The sequence below is a fragment of the Balaenoptera physalus genome (assembly GCF_965194825.1).
Source record: "Balaenoptera physalus genome assembly, chromosome: 9".
Lineage (NCBI taxonomy): Eukaryota > Metazoa > Chordata > Mammalia > Artiodactyla > Balaenopteridae > Balaenoptera > Balaenoptera physalus.
In genome coordinates, this window is record NC_138888.1 from 51,939,316 (window position 1) to 51,959,283 (window position 19,968).

Genomic DNA, 19,968 nt, shown 5'->3' on the forward strand with positions numbered 1-19,968 from the left:
TGATGAGAGCTGTGCTTTATTTTGCAAAACCTAAGGGCATTGTATAGAGAACAGAACAGTTTGTGGTGCTGCCATCATTAGAAAGTCAGGAGGGGACAGAGATAATTATTTTGGGGAAAAGACTCTGATTAGGAGACAGAAAATTGAAAGAAACAATAGCTAAAGCTCTGGGTGGGGTGGACAATTGTACAGGGAAACAAAGGCAAAAGTTTTTGAAAAACATCCCTCCCTTAGCAGAAAGGAATCTTAGGACCACTCCTTATTAACTTGCAGTCTCTCTAATAATGCCTTTCATTGGCTCCTGTATTTTACTGCGGCCTTAGGTCAAACAGTGTAAGTGGAGTTATAGTTGAATAAGGACTAAAGACATCAAGGTTCTTGTTTTCATAAATGACTAAATTGATAAGTTTAAAAATATTTTCCAGTCATTGAAAAATTTTGCAATTTTATTAAGGTACTTCTGCATTCTCTCTCTCAATTGGAGCTTTGTTGAATAGAAAATGCATTGTATCTTAAGTGCATATGTTCTGGGAAATAGAAATATGGCTAAAATTAGATTTGGACATAAACATAATCTTTTGCCAGTTGGTCTGCAAGAATGCCTTCCTTATTATGTTATTGGTCATTTTGTGTGTATGTGTCTGCCTTGTCTCCTTAACAGCATTGTAAAGTTTTTGAAGGAATTGAAAATTTCTTTTAATTTTTTTTTTTTTTTTTTTTTTTAACATCTATGCTGGGACCTGGAATAAAACTACTCTCACCCTGTGCCTTGAGCCATTGCCCAGGTTAGGGATTATATTTATGTTTAGGTGTTTAAAAAATCACTGTCACTTTCATATTGCTTGGGTTAAGAAGCTGTTGCTTTAGCAGGTATTTTCCTAGTCTTGCTTGAAGTTGGCTTAGGAGAAAATTGTGATCTTAGCACAATGCAAATGACCTTTTCCAAAGCAGTGGAATTTTATAGGTGTTATTATTTTTTTCTTTGAGAATGTGGTGCCAGTTTTGGAGGGATTATTATTAGTCATGTATTAAGTTTATATTTAAAAAATAGATATATATCATTATTAAAGTAAAAACATGCCCATTGAAGAAATTTTGGGAAATATCTGAGTGTATAAGATTTTAAAAAGTAACCTATAATCCTCCCTGCCTCCTTAAAAAATGTAGTAGCCTTTAAAGTTGCATCTTCTGGCTTGAACTGGCTAAACCTGAGAACCCGTGGGCCAACTAGGAATTTGTATCTGGGCTCAATAGTTAGCATTTTCTGTTAATGCTGAATTTCTTATTTTTCTCGCCCCCTTTTCTGATTTCAGAGAGTTCTTTTCTTGATTCTCTGAAATTATCTTTAAGAAGTGAGTTGGTTAGTTAATGGAGTTTGTGTATATGAGTACTTACTTTTCAGATGTGGCTTTCTAATTTTGCACCTTTGTTCCTTTTATGCTAGTTTAACTGATGAAGAGTCCCGGAAAAATTGGGAAGAGTTTGGAAATCCAGATGGGCCTCAAGGTGTGGTAAATGATGATTAAAAAATACTGGGGTTATGATATGTGTATATTATAAAAATGTTAACTAGATTGAAAAGAATGTTTTGATTTTCTTAGTTTGTGAATAGGAAAACTACAACCACAAGGAGTTAAACAAATATGTAAATTGAGTTCCCTTTAATTAATTTTTACTTTATTCTTCTTTCTAGAGATTGGTTTGAAAGATAGAACGTTGATTGATTTGATGAGGAAAGTAGTCACTGTCATTATTCTTCATTTCCAGTTAGTAGTTGATAAAAATTGGATGAAGAAAATCTGTTTTTCCTTACTGACTAAACATTTTCTCATATATTCATAGTGTTTACATAAACTCAGGACATATAAAAGAATTTAAGTGTTCTGGGAAGAAAGAATTCACGTACTTAGAATTTTTTTTTCTTCTGGAAAAATTTAAAGTTTCAAATATAAACCATGTCCATCAACTTTTGTGTAATGGAAACACATAATAAGATAATCTTAAAGCTTTTTTGGAGGGGGTGGGGGAGACAGAATTTGGGGATATAAAGAAATAAAACTGGAAATGGAGACTCTTCAAAAATATTCTTCCTATTTTAGCCACGAGCTTTGGAATTGCCCTGCCAGCTTGGATAGTTGACCAGAAAAATTCAATTTTGGTGAGTACATTTAAATAAGACACTGTAATGTGTTCGATATATCTCGGTAATATAAAGAGAGCTTTACAAAGAAAATACTGGTATGCTGTTTTCAGTTTAACTGTGGATTGTGAAAACTGTTTTTGCATAATGGAGAAAAGAATTGGTTCCTATTATTAGGTTGTTGGTTTGGGGCAGTGTGTTCTAGTGTAGGGTTCCCCCCCCCCCCCCCCCACTGTTTAAGGAATTCCTTACAGTTGTGGTGATTTCTTGTGGAGGTGGTTTCAGATTGGGTCCTACCCTTGGTTTAGGGAACCACTGTTTTTTTATGGTATCTACATTTATCTTAAGTAGCGCTCAAAATTTAAGTTATCTTTTATTCCACATTTACCCAGGCTAAATTAATTTTAATGTGTGCTAACATAATGATATATATTATATATGGTACTTCAGGAGGCAGTAGGTTATCAGACTTCAGTCCGTAATAGAGGCTGCAACTCTTAAAACATCGGGAGTTATCCTAACCTATTGTTCAGGAATTCCCTACTTCTCCTTTCTTGAAAATAACTATCTAGGAGCTATCTTTGAAGCAATAAAAAAATCCATGTTTTGTGTTGAAAATGGCTACTTAGTGTTATTTTATGGCTATTTATTTACATGTTATTTTCCAGAGTATATAGCTGCTGTATATAAGCGTGTTTATTATGCTTAGGGTTATTCAGGGAATACTAGAGAAGAGAAAAGATAGTTAGCTGTCAGATTTGGGATCAAACAGTAGGACAGACATCTAAGACCAATAGATAGAAATTACTTGCAAACAGAACATTATGTGTTCTGTTTGATATTTAGGTAAAGAAACCAGCTTCTGCCATTTATTTCCAAGGCACTAACTACTTGCCAAGGTGTGGATATATAATAGAGTTGACCCTTGGACAACAGGGCCTTGAACTGTGTGGGTCCACTTAATACATGGATTTTTTCGATAAATACGGACTACAGTACTACACAATCCATGGTTGGTTGAATCTGCGGATGCAGAACCACAGGTAATGGGGGGCCAACTCTGAAGTTAGAGGTGGATTTTCCACTGCAAGGAGGTCGGGGAGCCAAGCCCCACATTGTTCAAGGGTCAGCTGAAGTTGGCCCTCCCTTTCAGCATGTTTTGCATCCATGGATAAAGAGGCCCTACTCTTTTATCACCATTTTGTATAAAGGACTTGAGCATCCCTGAATTTTGGTATCCTTGGGGGCCTTAAAACCAGGTCCCCATGGTTACCGAGGGATGACTATATATGCTGCAGGTTCCCTATCTGCAAAAGGAAAATAATAATGGTACATTCCTCTTAGAGTTTGAAAATAAGGATTAAATGAAGTACTGCGTGAGGAGTGCTTTTAATAGTGCCTCCCCCATGTAAGCCTCAAAATAAGTGTTCATGGATGTTGTCATAGTTTACCTGATGAAGGCCATAATTTTTTCTTTCCTTTTCAATTCAAGGTTTTACTTGTATATGGATTGGCATTCATGGTTATCCTTCCAGTTGTTGTGGTAAGTTCCAGCTCTTTTTATTAACATTTTTTAGGGAAGGGAATTGGTGCATGCTTTGGAGTCTCCTTATAAGATTGTAATTTGTATTAGAATATAATCCATTAATCCTTGAATTTTAATAATCTTATATTCAGTTATACTTTAAAGGTCTTCTAAAGGTGACATCTCTTTAGTATGTTAAAATGAATCTCCTCCTGATCCAAAAATTACACACAAACGAGATAGTACAGATGTATTTAGAATTTAAAATGAAAATCTTCCGTTACCACCTCCCCCCAACTCCATTTCTCTGTCAGAGATAATCACTGCTAAGTTTGCTTCCTTTTCAGATATTTTTCTATGCATTATGTATATATACATGTGCACATTTTTTTAAAAAATGTGATCTTACTATATGTATTGTTCTGTGACTTTTTTTGCTTCATATAGGGGTACAACATGTAGAACAACCTCATTTTTAAAAACAGTTGCATAGTACCTCAATATGGAGGTACCATAAAGTTTATGATTTTATTGTTTATTACTCTTATGACTGGTGGTGTTCTTACTGATCTTACGGTTCCTGTGGGTCCCATAGTGAGGCTAACAATTAACTTGTCTTGCCTTCTTCATAGGATTGTTGTGTGAGAATCCACTTGTGTGGAATAATGTGAATGAAAGTAGTATATCAACTATAAAATTGCTCCTACGCTTATTTGTCAAATATTTGTTGAAGACATGCTGTGTGTGAGGAACCAGCTTGTTGCTTATAACAGTGGGTTGTTTCATTCCTATTTTGTCTTTAATTTCTAGCTGAAACTTAAATGTTTTAATCATATATATGTAATGAGGTAGGTTGGTGTTTAGGCCTCAGGCAGCATAAATATTTACCAAATAAATCATTTGAAATATGTAACAAAGGCATTTGTTCTAAAGAGCAGGTCTTTTTATTGGTTTATGAACATTTAGAAAATTTGACCATTCTGCATCAAAGTTAACATTTATCATGGTTTTTATGCTTTATTTCTGGTTTAATTTTGTGTTTTAGGGCTCTTGGTGGTATCGCTCAATACGCTATAGTGGAGACCAGATTCTAATACGCACAACACAGATTTATACATACTTTGTTTATAAAACGCGAAATATGGATATGAAACGTAAGTAAATTTAAGTAACTGTGACATTAGATTATTTTCTGAGTCATTTATGTAGAGTTGATATATATATTCAACTGGAGAAATTCCATTTAATAGTTTTAGGGATATTCAGTTCATTATAGCTAAAGCTGGAGGAAAATGCTAACACCCTTTATCATGTCTTAATCTGTAGTTCTCTTGTTCCCGTTTTACTCAGCTATATGTATATATCAATACATATTTTTTTCCCTCCAGAAATTTTATAGTAAAACTTCTTGTGGGCTAATTTTGTAATAATAATACCAGCTAACATTTCTTGAGTATTTGTCGTTGCCAGGCATTGCTAGCCACTATGCATGTATTAACTCATTTAATCTTTGTATGCCCCCATAAATAAGTGCTGTTTTTAAGCACATTTTATAGATGAAGAAACTGAGCCCAAGGATATACAGTAAGTGACAGAGCTAGGATGGAACTCAGGTAATGTGGTTCCCAAGCCCTAAACCAGTACATTATACTGTGTTAATTGTGTAAAGTATGTAGAGGTCTTGGGTGTGTTAAAAGAAAACTGCCAGAATATTTCATTCCCAGAGTCTTATTTCAAAATTTATTATGAAAAACAAAAAGTACCATCCTAAATAACTTTCTTTGATCCCATAAAGCTAACATAAATTTTATCCCTGGAATATATAGTGTTGCCTTTCAGAATCACTGCTCTGTGGAAATCATACACATTTCCCTTCCCTTCCCTTCCTTAAAAAAAAAAAAAAAAGTTAAGTTTTAAATTGTGCCTCACTGGAGGATGTATTTTTGTTCCAAAACCTGAGTGGACTTTTTCGTATTTCATATTTGCCAATTTTTAAAAAAAATTTATTTATTTATTTATTTATTTTTGGCTGTGTTGGGTCTTCATTTCTGTGCGGGGGCTTTCTCTAGTTGTGGCAAGCGGTGGCCACTCTTCATCGCGGTGCGCGGGCCTCTCACTATCGCGGCCTTTCTTGTTGTGGAGCACAGGCTCCAGACTCGCAGGCTCAGTAATTGTGGCTCATGGGCCCATTTGCTCCGCGGCATGTGGGATCTTCCCAGACCAGGGCTCGAACCTGTGTCCCCTGCATTGGCAGGCAGATTCTCAACCACTGTGCCACCAGGGAAGCCCTGAAACTCTTTTTAACTCTTATTTCTCAGCTGTATTTAGCCATGGAGTTCCCCCCCGCCCTTTTTTTTTTTTTTTAACAAAGCAGTTAGTAACATCACATAGAATACTTCCTGCTATAAATTTCTGTGGAACACATGCTTAGGTCTAGAAACCGATGCTATTTGTAGTGATTTTAACGCACCTAGTTGCTTCTGGGCCCTTAATTTGATGTGTATTTCTATTTACTTGTGATAGGTAATATTGCACACATTTTAAAAAGTGAGACGTTTCTTTTGTTATGAGAGAGATTACTGCTTATTGATAGTGGAGTTCAGATGATTTTAGCATTGTGTGTGATTGGAAAACTGCCTCACTCTAGGATTAACCAAGTATCATGGGAGGCGGATTAATGGGTGAGCAAATTTATTTTTCTTCATATTTCTTTTGTTTTCTTAGGGCTTATCATGGTCTTGGCTGGAGCCTCTGAATTTGATCCTCAGTATAACAAGGATGCCACAAGCAGACCAACAGATAATATTCTAATACCTCAGGTTAGGCCTGCCTCCCAAATTCCTTGATAAACATTTAAGTATATAAAGTTAATGCTTTTTTAAGTATACATTTTTAAATGATTATTTTACTTACTCTAGCTAATCAGAGAAATTGGCAGCATTAATTTAAAGAAGAATGAGCCGCCACTTACCTGCCCATATAGCCTGAAGGCCAGAGTTCTTTTACTGTCTCATCTTGCTAGAATGAAAATTCCTGAGACCCTTGAAGAAGGTATTTGTGATTCTAATATCTGTAGGGTTTTAGTGGTACAGAAGAGGTGGATTTAATTAGACCTCATGGTGCTGTGTTTTTTTGTCACTGTTCTTTTTTGCTCAATCAGATAATTACTCAAGGACCTTTTAAAAACAAATCTATATGCTACGTACATAATTACTTCACAAATTCTTTGAAGGTATTAGTAAGTCAGATGTTTTGGCAAATGTTAAAATGTTGTATTTCAAGGTGAGAGAATACTCTCTATGAAAAATGTTAAGTCAGTTGCAGATTATACAATAATTCCTGATGACTTTTAAAAAAGGATTTTGTAAGCCTTTTGGGGCAAGAAAAAAATGGATTTTCACAACAGATGTCTCAGTCACTGCCACCAGTACCACCATCATACTCCAGCAGTAGTTACCAATAAAGTGTCTGTTTAATCTTTATTTAAAGCTTCATAAGTACTTGAAGCCATCTATTCTACTTAAAAGAAAAGCAGTGGATTGGGACAGTGGTGTTTTCAGGGATGTCATGAATTTGAGTGTCATCTCTTTTCACTTGCATTATTTCAATTGGAAGTTTTAAAAGAAAGTTATTATCCTTAGGGAATTTTCTTTCTGAATGAACCAACAACCCCCCCCCCCCCCCAACCCCGCAACCCTGCTTTAAGCCAGTAATGCAATCAAATGCCTTTGAAAACAAGGTCAGTTGATGCTCAGTGATTAATGATAGGATAGGCTGCTTATGATGGAATCAAGGAGCGCTATTTAGACATTGTTTATTGAAGTTGCAAGTTAACTAGTAATTCTGTTCCTAATGTTCTGTACAGATATGAAACCATCTCCATTTTTACCAATTATCTAAGAAACAGGGAACAGATTTTTTTTAGGTTGAGTACCAACCCCAATAGATGATCTTAATGGTTAACTATTATATGCAGTATAAATGAAAGTGTCTGTCTCACTCCTCCTCCTATCCTCCTCTCTCCATTTAGTTGACATTTATTCTCAATCTTAGTCTTTGGACTTATCCATAATTATACTTATAGGCATTTAGGTATACAAGAAGAAGAATTTTGAAGTTCTTAAATTAGTAAGATTATGATTAAATTTAAGATTAAGGCTATTTCAAAAAAAAAAGGTAGGGAGTAATTTATAAAGGCCAAGACCATAATATTAAAAGTTTGCCTTTGAAACATCTAATTTGAAGTAGGGTTTTCTGATTGATTTTTGACATAGTGCTGCCGAGGAGAAACTATTGTGTTCAACCTGTAATATTCTGAGGTTATGTGAAAAATTTGTGTGACAGCTTAAATTTAGCATTCGTCTTGGACTACAGGTGATAAAGATGTTTTAATCATAAAAGAAGAATGATTTGTTTCAGGTGTTTTATTGTTTTGCAGATCAGCAATTTATGCTGAAAAAATGCCCTGCCCTACTTCAAGAAATGGTTAATGTAATCTGCCAACTAATAATAATGGCCCGGAGCCGTGAAGGTGAGGAGGAAGCATAATTATGTTGTACTTTTTCTTGCAAGCACATACAGATTACACTTCATAGTTTTAAGATTTTTGGGTGCTTAGTATAATTCTGTCTGTAAGGTGAATCAGTTTTCCCAGTTTTGTTCATGGTTTTTCTTCTTTCCTGTATTTTTCATGATGTAAAGTATCGTAACTTAATGTTTTTTGAGTTTAATTTTTCATTGTTTTATTGTTATTTATTGTTTGCAAAGATTTAAAATACCCTTTTCCTTCCTCTGAGTAGTTTTAGAATTAGGTTAACAATGAGTTTGAAGTAATTCTTTAAGTGATGTTATGGTGATTGATCTGACATGTAGTGTTTTTTACATAATGGAAAAAAGAACGAGGGAGTTTATTTATGGTCAGTAATGGAAAGAGAGACCCTTAAAAAAGAGATACTGGTTGTGTTTTGTTGTTATGGATGATGTCAGTTTTTGGCATGACATCAGTATGTACATTTGATCAAGTTTGTGTATTTTCTGTGTCTTACCCAGTAACTTTTAAAGGAAATTCAACACTGTGATCGTAAAATTTGAGGTGTTAAGGATGTTCACATGAATTTGGTTTTGTGATGAATTGTGTACTCCTGAACATATAAAAAGTCCAGGCCTGTTTTTGCTTTTCTTCTGTTCTTTCTAAGAAAGGGAGTTTCGTGCTCCAACTTTGGCATCCCTGGAAAACTGCATGAAGCTTTCCCAGATGGCTGTGCAAGGCCTTCAGCAGTTTAAGTCTCCCCTTCTGCAGCTCCCTCACATTGAAGAAGACAATCTTAGAAGGGTTTCTAATCATAAAAAGGTAATTTGCTACTTTAAAATTAGTTTTAAGCAGTTTGTCCTGTCATTTAAAGGTAACATGAATGAAAATTTTTCTAGAAATGGTTACTATGAACTTCTTACATTTACAATGTTTTAAACATTCTAAAGCTATCCCTCAAGTGATTCTGTTAATACTTTCTTGATTAGGTAGCTGTTTTGTAATATTTTACTACTGTAGTGGTTTACTTTGGCTGTCAGTTCATTTTAGCAGTCAACACTTTGTTCTTTATGTTGCCAAAAATAAATGTACTAAGTAAAAATGCACTGTATACTTTCCATTTATTTCATTCGTGGCTTAAAGGGCTGGGCAATAGTTTATTGGTTGAGTATGAACAAAAAAAATTAAGCATTCAAAAAATAAGTAGATCAAATACAGATAATTCTTATTTAGAAAATACAATCTGTATATAGATTATGATAATGAATCTTAAGATACTTAAGAAATGTAATATAAATGAAAACTTGAGGAAATATAAGAAAAAGTGGAATGAAATTTAATTTTGCTAGGAGATTTTAAACATTACTTTGTATATATTGATATTAACAAAGTAGGCAGAAGATAGACATTGGATTTGATAGTGTTAAGGTAGAACTAATAAATATATATTAGAAATTTGCATCAGAGTTCTCTCCTTTCGAGTTAAGTGTGTTACTCTTATAAATTTGATCACATTTTAAGTCATAATTGTAAACTTCAGAATTCAGAAGCAGGCATTTCACATGCCTCATGAGCTAATCCCTATCGGTGAAAGTAAAAATTAATAACTGGCACCAAATACTCAGAAATTAAAAAATCCTCTCTTGAGTATCCATTTAGCCAGGCTGGGTATTACTGCAATAACAGATAGCTGTACTTAGAAAATAACAAAAATGAGAGTATTGCATAGTAAAACTTAAGGGTGCATGCAGCTGTTACTTGGACATAAATTCATACTCTTAAAGGTTTTTATCATTAAAATTAAAAATAAATGTCTGCAAACTGAACAAATCAAATGACAGTCATTCTTGCTTGGGTCAAGAGTTTATATGAATGTTATTATTTTTTTCCTCTAACTTTATTTTTTTCTAATTAAAAAAAAGTAACTGTGTATTAACTTTGTAATAAAGAAAATTCTTAAGTTTAAATTTCCTTGGAGAAAAAGGCCATGAAATGCAGTGAAGTTGTATTTTCTGCTTTGAAATGTATATAATCTTAATATTTTTCTAAAAGTTTTTGGATTTTGTTTTGGTAAACATGCTAATAATTTTCCTTTTATGTAAAGTTATATGACTTCGGGATTTATTTTCTTTCTCTTTTTAAATTTAGTACAAAATTAAGACTATCCAGGATTTGGTGAGTTTAAAAGAATCAGATCGTCACAATCTATTGCACTTCCTTGAAGATGAAAAGTATGAAGAGGTTATGGCTGTCCTTGGGAGTTTCCCATTTGTGACCATGGACATAAAATCACAGGGTAAATGGGAGGTTTCCCATTGCTTCCCTTTTGATAGATTGGCTTTTGCTTATTTGGCTCAAGGTCCTCAAAACACTTCATTTAATAACTTTTAATTAGACTTTGCAGAACTATAGTTTACCTGTCAAATTTGCTGTGATGGAAGATGTTGTATACTTACTAGTTTTGAGAACCCTACTTTTATTATCCTCCTAATGGGCTTAGGCTTGAGGATGCTTCTGTTCTGTAGTTCAGCTTTCAAGAAGATCTTAACTTTTCAAAGAATGAAAGAGATTTCTAGATGTAATGAAGGATATTTGAAATATATCTATTGTTAGTATAAGATACCTGCTTAGTTCTAAAATTAATTTTTGAAAAAGCTAACTTGTTTATATTAATTAAATCTTGAAAATCACCATGCTCTGTGGCACATTTCATGTGTTTTTCTTGACTGACTTCTGTCTTTATGTCTGCTTGGAGTGAAAAAAATAGAGATTATTTTTCTACCTACATAATTGTCCTGTGAGTTCCCATTTTAGAGCTGAATATAGTATCTTAGAATGGTGAACAGAATTAGAGATTATTCTGCTCCATTCCTTCATTGTGACATTGTTCTGAGCTTTGACATTTACTAAGTTGCCATTGTGAAAACATTCTTGTGGGACCAAGAATACAAGGATGTGTTAGGAATGGTCTCTGTTTTTAAAGGGCTTGTAGTTGAGTTTTCTTATTATTAGACTTTTGGGGGTGTGTGTAGCAAATGTGGTTTTAAAAAATTAAACAGTTGCAAAAACATTGCAAAAAATGTTTTTAAAGTGTTTTTTAATATAAACAATATTTTCAAGTTCTTGCCTTAAAATATCTTTACTGTTGCTCAGAATACTAGTTTTAATTATTTTATTCTTACAGGCACGCATTTTTTCATATAGGTAAGATCTTGTGAGTATAAAGTTTGCACAATTTAATAGAGTGACAGAATTCTATTTTTATATCACTGTGAGAGAAAGCTGTTGTAGTCCTAACATTATACTCTGTTTTAAAAGACTTGGGTTTGAAACTTGGCAGTGTCGATGTAGCCATTTTGTGACCTTGGGCATTTTACTTTATTTCTGAACCTCAGTATCTTCTTTAAAGAAATAATAATAATGCTTCATAGAGCTGATTTAAGGATTAAATGAGTACATTGTTGAAGGCATCTACTAGAGAGCTTTTTATAGAGTAGATAGTCAATGAATTATTTTTTATTTAGTAGGTTTAAAACTCTGTATGTTTGAAATACTGAAATACCAGATTGATTTGAATAAGTTAAGTTTTGCTGTTTGCCTTGACATAGAGCTTGATTTTTATTTATTTATTTTCCTTTTATCTTATAGTATTGGATGATGAAGATAGCAACAACATCACAGTAGGATCCTTAGTTACAGTGTTGGTTAAATTGACAAGGCAAACAATGGCAGTAAGTAGTCTGTTTGTATTTTTATGCTTTAAGAGTTATGTGTTAAGGTTTTTATATTCTTTCATTCTAAGTTATACATTCTCAAAGTCAAAACTATTGTAGATTTTTAAAATAATTAATTAATTAATTTTTTTATTGTAGATTTGAAAATCTAATTTTGCAGGTTCTGTTAGCTGTTTTGAAATTTTAAATTAATTTTTATAATTTTCACATTAGTTTTTAACACACACACACAAAGTTGAAAAATACTTTTAATTCTTCCTGTGATGATTTGTTAATTCCCTATAAAACATTATAATTACAAGGTAGTGTGGGTATCTTGAACTGTAAAGTGTTATACAGAGGTTAATTATTGATTATTGTTGAGAATTTCATTACCTACTTTTTTTTTGAATTTTTGAATTTTATTTTATTTTTTTATACAGCAGGTTCTTACTAGTTATCTGTTTTATACATATTAGTGTATATATGTCAATCCTGATCTCCCAATTCATCCCACCACCACCAGCACCCCCCCACCCCCCCCCGCCACTTTCCCCACCTTGGTGTCCATACGTTTGTTCTCTACATCTGTGTCTCTATTTCTACCCTGCAAACCAGTTCATCTGTACCATTTTTCTAGGTTCTACATATATGCGTTAATATACGATATTTGTTTTTCTCTTTCTGACTTACTTCACTCTGTATGACAGTCTCTAGATCCATCCACGTCTCAACAAATGACCCAATTTCGTTCCTTTTTATGGCTGAGTAATATTCCATTGTATATGTGTACCACATCTTCTTTATCCATTCGTCTGTCGATGGGCATTTAGGTTGCTTCCATGACCTGGCTATTGTAAATAGTGCTGCAGTGAACATTGGGGTACATGTGTCTTTTTGAATTATGGTTTTCTCTGGGTATATGCCCAGTAGTGGGATTGCTGGGTCATATGGTAATTCTATTTTTAGTTTTTTAAGGAACCTCCATACTGTCATCCATAGTGGCTGTATCAATTTACACTCCCACCAAGAGTGCAGGAGGGTACCCTTTTCTCCACACCCTCTCCAGCATTTGTTGTTCGTAGATTTTCTGATGATGCCCATTCTTACTGGTGTGAGGTGATACCTCACTGTAGTTTTGATTTGCATTTCTCTAATGATGTTGAGCATCTTTTCATGTGCTTCTTGGCCATGTGTATATCTTCTTTGGAGAAATGTCTATTTAGGTCTTCTGCCCATTTTTGGATTAGGTTGTTTGTTTTTTAATATTGAGCTGCATGAGTTGTTTATATATTTTGGAGATTAATCCTTTGTCCGTTGATTCATTTGCAAATATTTTCTCCCGTTCTGAGGGTTGTCTTTTCATCTTGTTTATGGTTTCCTTTGCTGTGCAAAAGCTTTTAAGTTTCATTAGGTCCCATTTGTTTATTTTTGTTTTTATTTCCATTACTCTAGGAGGTGGATCAAAAAAGATGTTGCTGTGATTTTTGTCAAAGAGTGTTCTTCCTATGTTTTCCTCTAAGAGTTTTATAGTGTCCGGTCTTACATTTAGGTCTCGAATCCATTTTGAGTTTATTTTTGTGTATGGTGTTAGGGAGTGTTCTAATTTCATTCTTTTACATGTAGCTGTCCAGTTTTCCCAGCAGCACTTATTGAAGAGACTGTCTTTTCTCCATTGTATATCCTTGCCTCCTTTGTCATAGATTAGTTGACTATAGGTGCGTGGGTTTATCTCTGGGCTTTCTATCCTGTTCCATTGATCTATATGTCTGTTTTTGTGCCAGTACCATATTGTCTTGATTATTGTAGCTTTGTAGTATAGTCTGAAGTCAGGAAGTCTGATTCCTCCAGCTCCATTTTTTTCCCTCAAGACTGCTCTGGCTATTTGGGGTCTTTTGTGTCTCCATACAAATTTTAAGATTTTTTGTTCTAGTTCTGTAAAAAATGCCACTGGTAATTTGATAGGGATTACGTTGAATCTGTAGATTGCTTTGGGTAGTATAGTCATTTTCACAATATTGATTCTTCCAGTCCAGGAACATGGTATCTCTCTCCATCTGTTTGTGTCATCTTTGATTTCTTTCATCAGTGTTTTATAGTTTTCTGAGTACAGGTACAGGTCTTTTGTCTCCCTAGGTAGGTTTATTCCTAGGTATTTTATTCTTTTTGTTGCAGTGGTGAATGGGATTGTTTCCTTAATTTCTCTTTCTGATCTTTTGTTAATAGTATATAGGAATGCAAGAGATTTCTGGGCATTAATTTTGTATCCTGCAACTTTACCAAATTCATTGATTAGCTCTAGTAGTTTTCTGGTGGCATCTTTAGGATTCTCTATGTATAGTATCATGTCATCTGCAAATAGTGACAGTTTTACTTCTTCTTTTCCAATTTGTATTCCTTTTATTTCTTTTTCTTCTCTGATTGCCGTGGCTAGGACTTCCAAAACTATGTTGAATAATAGTGGTGAGAGTGGACATCCTTGTTTTGTTCGTGATCTTAGAGGAAATGCTTTTCAGTTTTTCACCATTGAGAATGATGTTTGCTGTGGGTTTGTCATATATGGCCTTTATTACGTTGAGGTAGGTTCCCTCTATGCCCACTTTCTGGAGAGTTTTTATCATAAATGGGCGTTGAATTTTGTCAAAAGCTTTTTCTGCATCTATTGAGATGATCATATGGTTTTAATTCTTCAGTTTATTAATATGATGTATCACATTGATTGATTTGCATATATTGAAGAATCCTTGCATCCCTGCGATAAATCCCACTTGATCATGGTGTATGATCCTTTTAATGTGTTGTTGGATTCTGTTTGCTAGTATTTTGTTGAGGATTTTTACATCTATATTCATCAGTGATACTGGTCTGTAATTTTCTTTTTTTATAGTATCTTTGTTTGGTTTTGGTATCAGGGTGATGGTGGCCTCATAGAATGAGTTTGGGAGTGTTCCTTCCTCTGCAATTTTTTGGAAGAGTTTGAGAAGGATGGGTGTTAGCGCTTCTCTAAATGTTTTATAGAATTCACCTGTGAAGCCATCTGGTCCTGGACTTTTGTTTGTTGGAAGATTTTTAATCACTGTTTCAATTTCATTACTTGTGATTGGTCTGTTCATATTTTCTACATCTTCCTGGTTCAGTCTTGGAAGATTATACCTTTCTAAGAATTTGTCCATTTCTTCCAGGTTGTCCATTTTATTGGCATTGAGTTGCTTGTAGTAGTCTCTTTTAATGCTTTATATTTCTGTGGTGTCTGTTGTAACTTCTTTTTCATTTTTAATTTTATTGATTTGAGTCCTCTCCCTCTTTTTCTTGATGAGTGTGGCTAAAGGTTTATCAGCTTTGTTTATCTTCTCAAAGAACCAGCTTTTAGTTTTATTGATCTTTGCTATTGTTTTCTTTGTTTCTATTTCATTTATTTCTGCTCTGATCTTTATGATTTCTTTCCTTCTACTAACTTTGGGTTTTGTTTGTTCTTCTTTCTCAAGTTCCTTTAGGTGTAAGGTTAGATTGTTTATTTGAGATTTTTCTTGTTTCTTGAGGTAGGCTTATATAGCTATAAACTTCCCTCTTAGAACTGCTTTTGCTGCGTCCTATAGGTTTTGGATCATCGTGTTTTCATTGTCATTTGTCTCTAGGTATTTTTTGATTTCCTCTTTGATTTCTTCAGTGATCTCTTGGTTATTTAGTAACGTATTGTTTAACCTCCATGTGTTGTGTTTTTTATGTTTTTTTCCCTGTAATGGATTTCTAATCTCATAGCATTGTGGTCAGAAAAGATGCTTGATATGATTTCAGTTTTCTTAAATTTACTGAGGCTTGATTTATGACCCAAGATGTGACACTTGATTTATGACCCAACATTCTCTATCCTGGAGAATGTTCCATGCGCACTTGAGAAGAAAGTGTAATCTGCTGTTTTGGGATGGAATGTCCTATAAATATCAATTAAATCTATCTGGTCTGTTGTGTCATTTAAAGCTTGTGTTTCCTTATTAATTTTCTGTTTGGATGATCTGTCCATTGGTGTAAGTGAGGTGTTAAAGTCCCCCACTGTTACTGTGTTACTGTCGATATCCTCTTTTATGGCTGTTAGCAGTTGCCTTATGTGTTGAGGTGCTCCTATGTTGGGTGCATATATAATTATAATTGTCCTATCTTCTTCTTGGATTGATCCCTTGATCATTATGTAGTGTCCTTCCTTGTCTCTTGTAACATTCTTTATTTTAAAGTCTATTTTATCTGATACGAGTATTGCTACTCCAGGTTTCTTTTGATTTCCATTTGCATGGAATATCTTTTTCCATCCCCTCACTTTCAGTCTGTGTGTGTCCCTAGGTCTGAAGTGGGTCTCTTGTAGACAGGACATATATGAGTCCTGTTTTTGTATCCATTCAGCGAGCCTATGTCTTTTGGTTGGAGCATTTAATCCATTCACGTTTAAGGTAATTATTGATATCTATGTTCCTATGACCATTTTCTTAATTGTTTTGGGTTTGTTTTTGTAGGTCCTTTTCTTCTCTTGTGTTTCCCACTTAGAGAAGTTCCTTTAGCATTTGTTATAGAGCTGGTTTGGTGGTGCTGAATTCTCTTAGCTTTTGCTTGTCTGTAAAGCTTTTGATTTCTGTGTCGAATCTGAATGAAATCATTGCTGGGTAGAGTCATCTTGGTTGTCAGTTCTTCCCGTTTATCACTTTAAGTATATCATGTCACTCCCTTCTGGCTTGTAGAGTTTCTGCTGAGAAATCAGCTGTTAACCTTATGGGAGTTCCCTTGTATGTTATTTGTCATTTTTCCCTTGTTGCTTTCAGTAGTTTTCCCTTGTCTTTAATTTTTGTCAATTTGATTACTTCGTGTCTCGGCGTGTTTCTCCTTGGGTTTATCCTGCCTGGGACTCTGCGCTTCCTGGACTTGGGTGGCTATTTCCTTTCCCACGTTAGGGAAGTTTTCAGCTATAATCTCTTCAAATATTTTCTTGCATCCTTTCTCTCCCTCTTCTCCTTCTGGGACCCCTGTAATGTGAATGTTGTTGCATTTAATGTTGTCCCAGAGGTCACTTAGGCTGTCTTCATTCTTTTTCATTCTTTTTTCTTTATTCTGTTCTGCGGCAGTGAATTCCACCATTCTGTCTTCCAGGTCACTTATCCGTTCTTCTGCCTCAGTTATTCTGCTATTGATTCCTTCAAGTGTATTCTTCATTTTAGTTATTGTATTGTTCATCTCTGTTTGTTTGTTCTTTAATTCTTCTAGGTCTTTGTAAACATTTCTTGCATCTTCTCAATCTTTGCCTCCATTCTTATTCCGAGGTCCTGGATCATCTTCACTATCATTCTGAATTCTTTTTCTGGAAGGTTGCCTATCTCCACTTTATTTAGTTGTTTTTCTGGGCTTTAATCTTGTTCCTTCATGTGGTACAAAGTCCTCTCCTTTTCATTTTGTCTGTCCTACTGTGAATGTGGTTTTCCTTCCACAGACTTCAGAATTGTAGTTCTTCTTGCTTCTGCTGTCTGCCCTCTACCTACTTCTTTTTAGTCAATTCTTGAGAATTTACTCCCTTTTATTTTTATTTTAAAAAGTACAGTAAAATTAGCTTTTTTTCCTAATTATGTGAAACATTCATGCTGTGTGGGGAAAAAAATTGAGGCAATGCAGAAAAGTATAGGAAGAAATTAAAATCACCTAAAATTCTACCACTCTGAGATCATCAGTTTTGAAGCTCATCCCTTTAGCTAGCCTAATGCATGAATACCCACAGAGTTAAATGATAGTTTTATCATGGATCCCTTATCTCACCCCTGCTCCCCCAGGAAACCTCCTTGTCAGACCCAGATGACCAGAATTCAGTCTTGTGTTAATCTTTTTGTATCTTTCTCCATGCTCGTGTTTACTATCTGGACCTTTTCAGTGCATATATGTACATGCATGTATATGTATATTGGTACTTTTCTCATTCTTTTTCATTACATCCAGTCATAATGTCTATGTTTCCTGCATCTTGTTTTTCTCAGTTTCTGTTACATATTTATATTACCTCCCAAGCCAAGTATAACTCCCAAGTTTCAACTATAGTCATAACCCATTTTTAATAGACTGTAGTATTTCAGCTCAGTTTTATTCAGCCAGTGGTAGATTTTAGCCTGTTCTACTCTGAGGTCTATTGGCATCTGTAGGAAACCTTTGCTACCTTTAAAACCCATGTCTAAAACCTCTGGTAGGAAAAGCATATTTTGTAGTAGGACATATCAAATCAAAGATACTGTTTTATGGTAGCAAGTGGTAAGGAAGCATTTGTATCATGGACTCTGGATGAGATGTGCCTCCTGGGAGAAGAGGAAGCTCTAAGCCAGTGGTCAGGATTGGGTTTAGAATCTAGACTTACACTGCCCACAGGCTTTGAAATTCCCAGCCTGAGAAATGAGCACAAAATTGGCCTTGGGCTGTTGACACTTCTCAGGTAATTAGTAAAAGAAAAAGCAGAAGTGCCCTGGAGGAAGGGAAAGAATCAAGTATTTATCTTTCAGTTCTTTCATCAGTTGTATCTCAGCATAATTAAGCATTAGAACCCAACTATTAAGTGAAGAAATGAAGCAGAGATGATAGAATTAGGCTAGAGGCTGGCAGACTTTTTCTATAAAGGTCCAGTTATTAAATAATATGTTCAGGACTTCCCTGGTGGCGCAGTGGTTAAGAATCCACCTGGTAATGCAGGGGAAATGGGTTCGAGCCCTGGTCCAGGAAGATCCCACATGCCACGAAGCAAATAAGCCTGTGAGCCACAACTACTGAGCCTGCGCTCTAGAGCCCGTGAACCACAACTACTGAAGCCCGCATGCCTAGAGCCCATGTTCCACAACAAGAGAAGCCACAGCAATGAGAACCCTGCACACCGCAACAAAGAGTAGCCCCCACTCACCGCATCTAGAGAAAGCCTGCGCGTAGCAACAAAGACCCAACGCAGCCAAAAACAAATTAATTAATTTTAAAAAAATATTGATATGTTTGGTTTTTACAGGCCGTACGGTCTCTGTAGCAACTGCTGAACTCACAAATGGGCATAGTTGTGTTCTAATAAAACTTTGTTTAAAAAGCAGACAGTGAGCCATAGTTTGCTGACCGATGCATTAGGCCAACAGTTTGAGCCCAACAGTTATTGTTTTCACTTGTTAGCTTTAATAATTCTAGGGAGTTTATGAAACACAACCCATATCACTTGTCGTCTTCTAGTATAGATTCTTGCTAAGTTCTTACGGGATTTCAAATCCTAAATTTATAGCTTCTGTACTGATTCTAAATGGATTATTTGGTGGGTGGGTATGTCTTTAGGATATGTAGATTTGGTGGTCCATTTCTTAGTTATATCTAAGTTATATCAGTTATATCAGCAATATCACTTACAATCATAAATAAACTAATATTGGTCTCCTGAAGTTTTAATGTTAGAGAATAATGTAATATATTCAAATTCTCATTACTTTAAAATAGTCATGTCTGATTACTATTAGAATAAAAGTAAAAATTTAAATTATGAAATATGACTGACTTATAATGAGTTTACATATTTTAAGGCATTGCATTTATAAATTTAAGTAGAACGTACTTCTCAAAATATATTCAAGACAGATGTGAGATATTTCAGAAGGTAACTTCTAAAGCGTCATTTAGTGATTGCTAAATTTGCACACATACATCATTTAGTAATTGCTTCAAGTCTTCTGTCTATCCATGGTTTTGTCCCCACCCCGTGCAGTTGTCAGCAGTTAAAAAACTTACTGATAATATATATTGAAAGATTGCTTTATCGGAAAGGTAAATATAGGTTGACAGACTTTATATTTTTCTTCCCACTACCTGTAGGAAGTATTTGAAAAGGAGCAGTCCATCTGTGCTGCAGAGGAACAGCCAGCAGAAGATGGGGTAAAAACTTCAGTTTTCCTATCTATCTTTCCTGGTGAAAGAACTGTTTTGTTTAGTTCTCTGATTGATTTATATTGCTGTGGGAGACTAATTCACTTTACTACAACATTTATTAGTTTAGCCATTTCCATCTAAAATTTACTATGACTTC

At 34.7% G+C, this 19,968-nt stretch overlaps 1 protein-coding gene across 2 annotated transcripts in view; it reads left to right on the top strand.

The window, feature by feature from the left end:
* The window catches only part of SEC63 (SEC63 homolog, protein translocation regulator), a 67,159-nt gene that overhangs the window by 30,633 nt on the left and 16,558 nt on the right, over positions 1–19,968 (top strand). For both annotated transcript variants that reach the window (XM_082475199.1, XM_082475198.1), the window contains exons 5-15: positions 1,445–1,506; positions 2,100–2,158; positions 3,633–3,683; positions 4,711–4,819; positions 6,390–6,484; positions 6,584–6,716; positions 8,104–8,196; positions 8,861–9,015; positions 10,342–10,489; positions 11,842–11,924; positions 19,758–19,817. In XM_082475199.1, the coding sequence (XP_082331325.1) occupies positions 1,445–1,506; positions 2,100–2,158; positions 3,633–3,683; positions 4,711–4,819; positions 6,390–6,484; positions 6,584–6,716; positions 8,104–8,196; positions 8,861–9,015; positions 10,342–10,489; positions 11,842–11,924; positions 19,758–19,817 (1,048 nt within the window). The remainder of the gene's footprint in view (positions 1–1,444; positions 1,507–2,099; positions 2,159–3,632; positions 3,684–4,710; positions 4,820–6,389; positions 6,485–6,583; positions 6,717–8,103; positions 8,197–8,860; positions 9,016–10,341; positions 10,490–11,841; positions 11,925–19,757; positions 19,818–19,968) is intronic.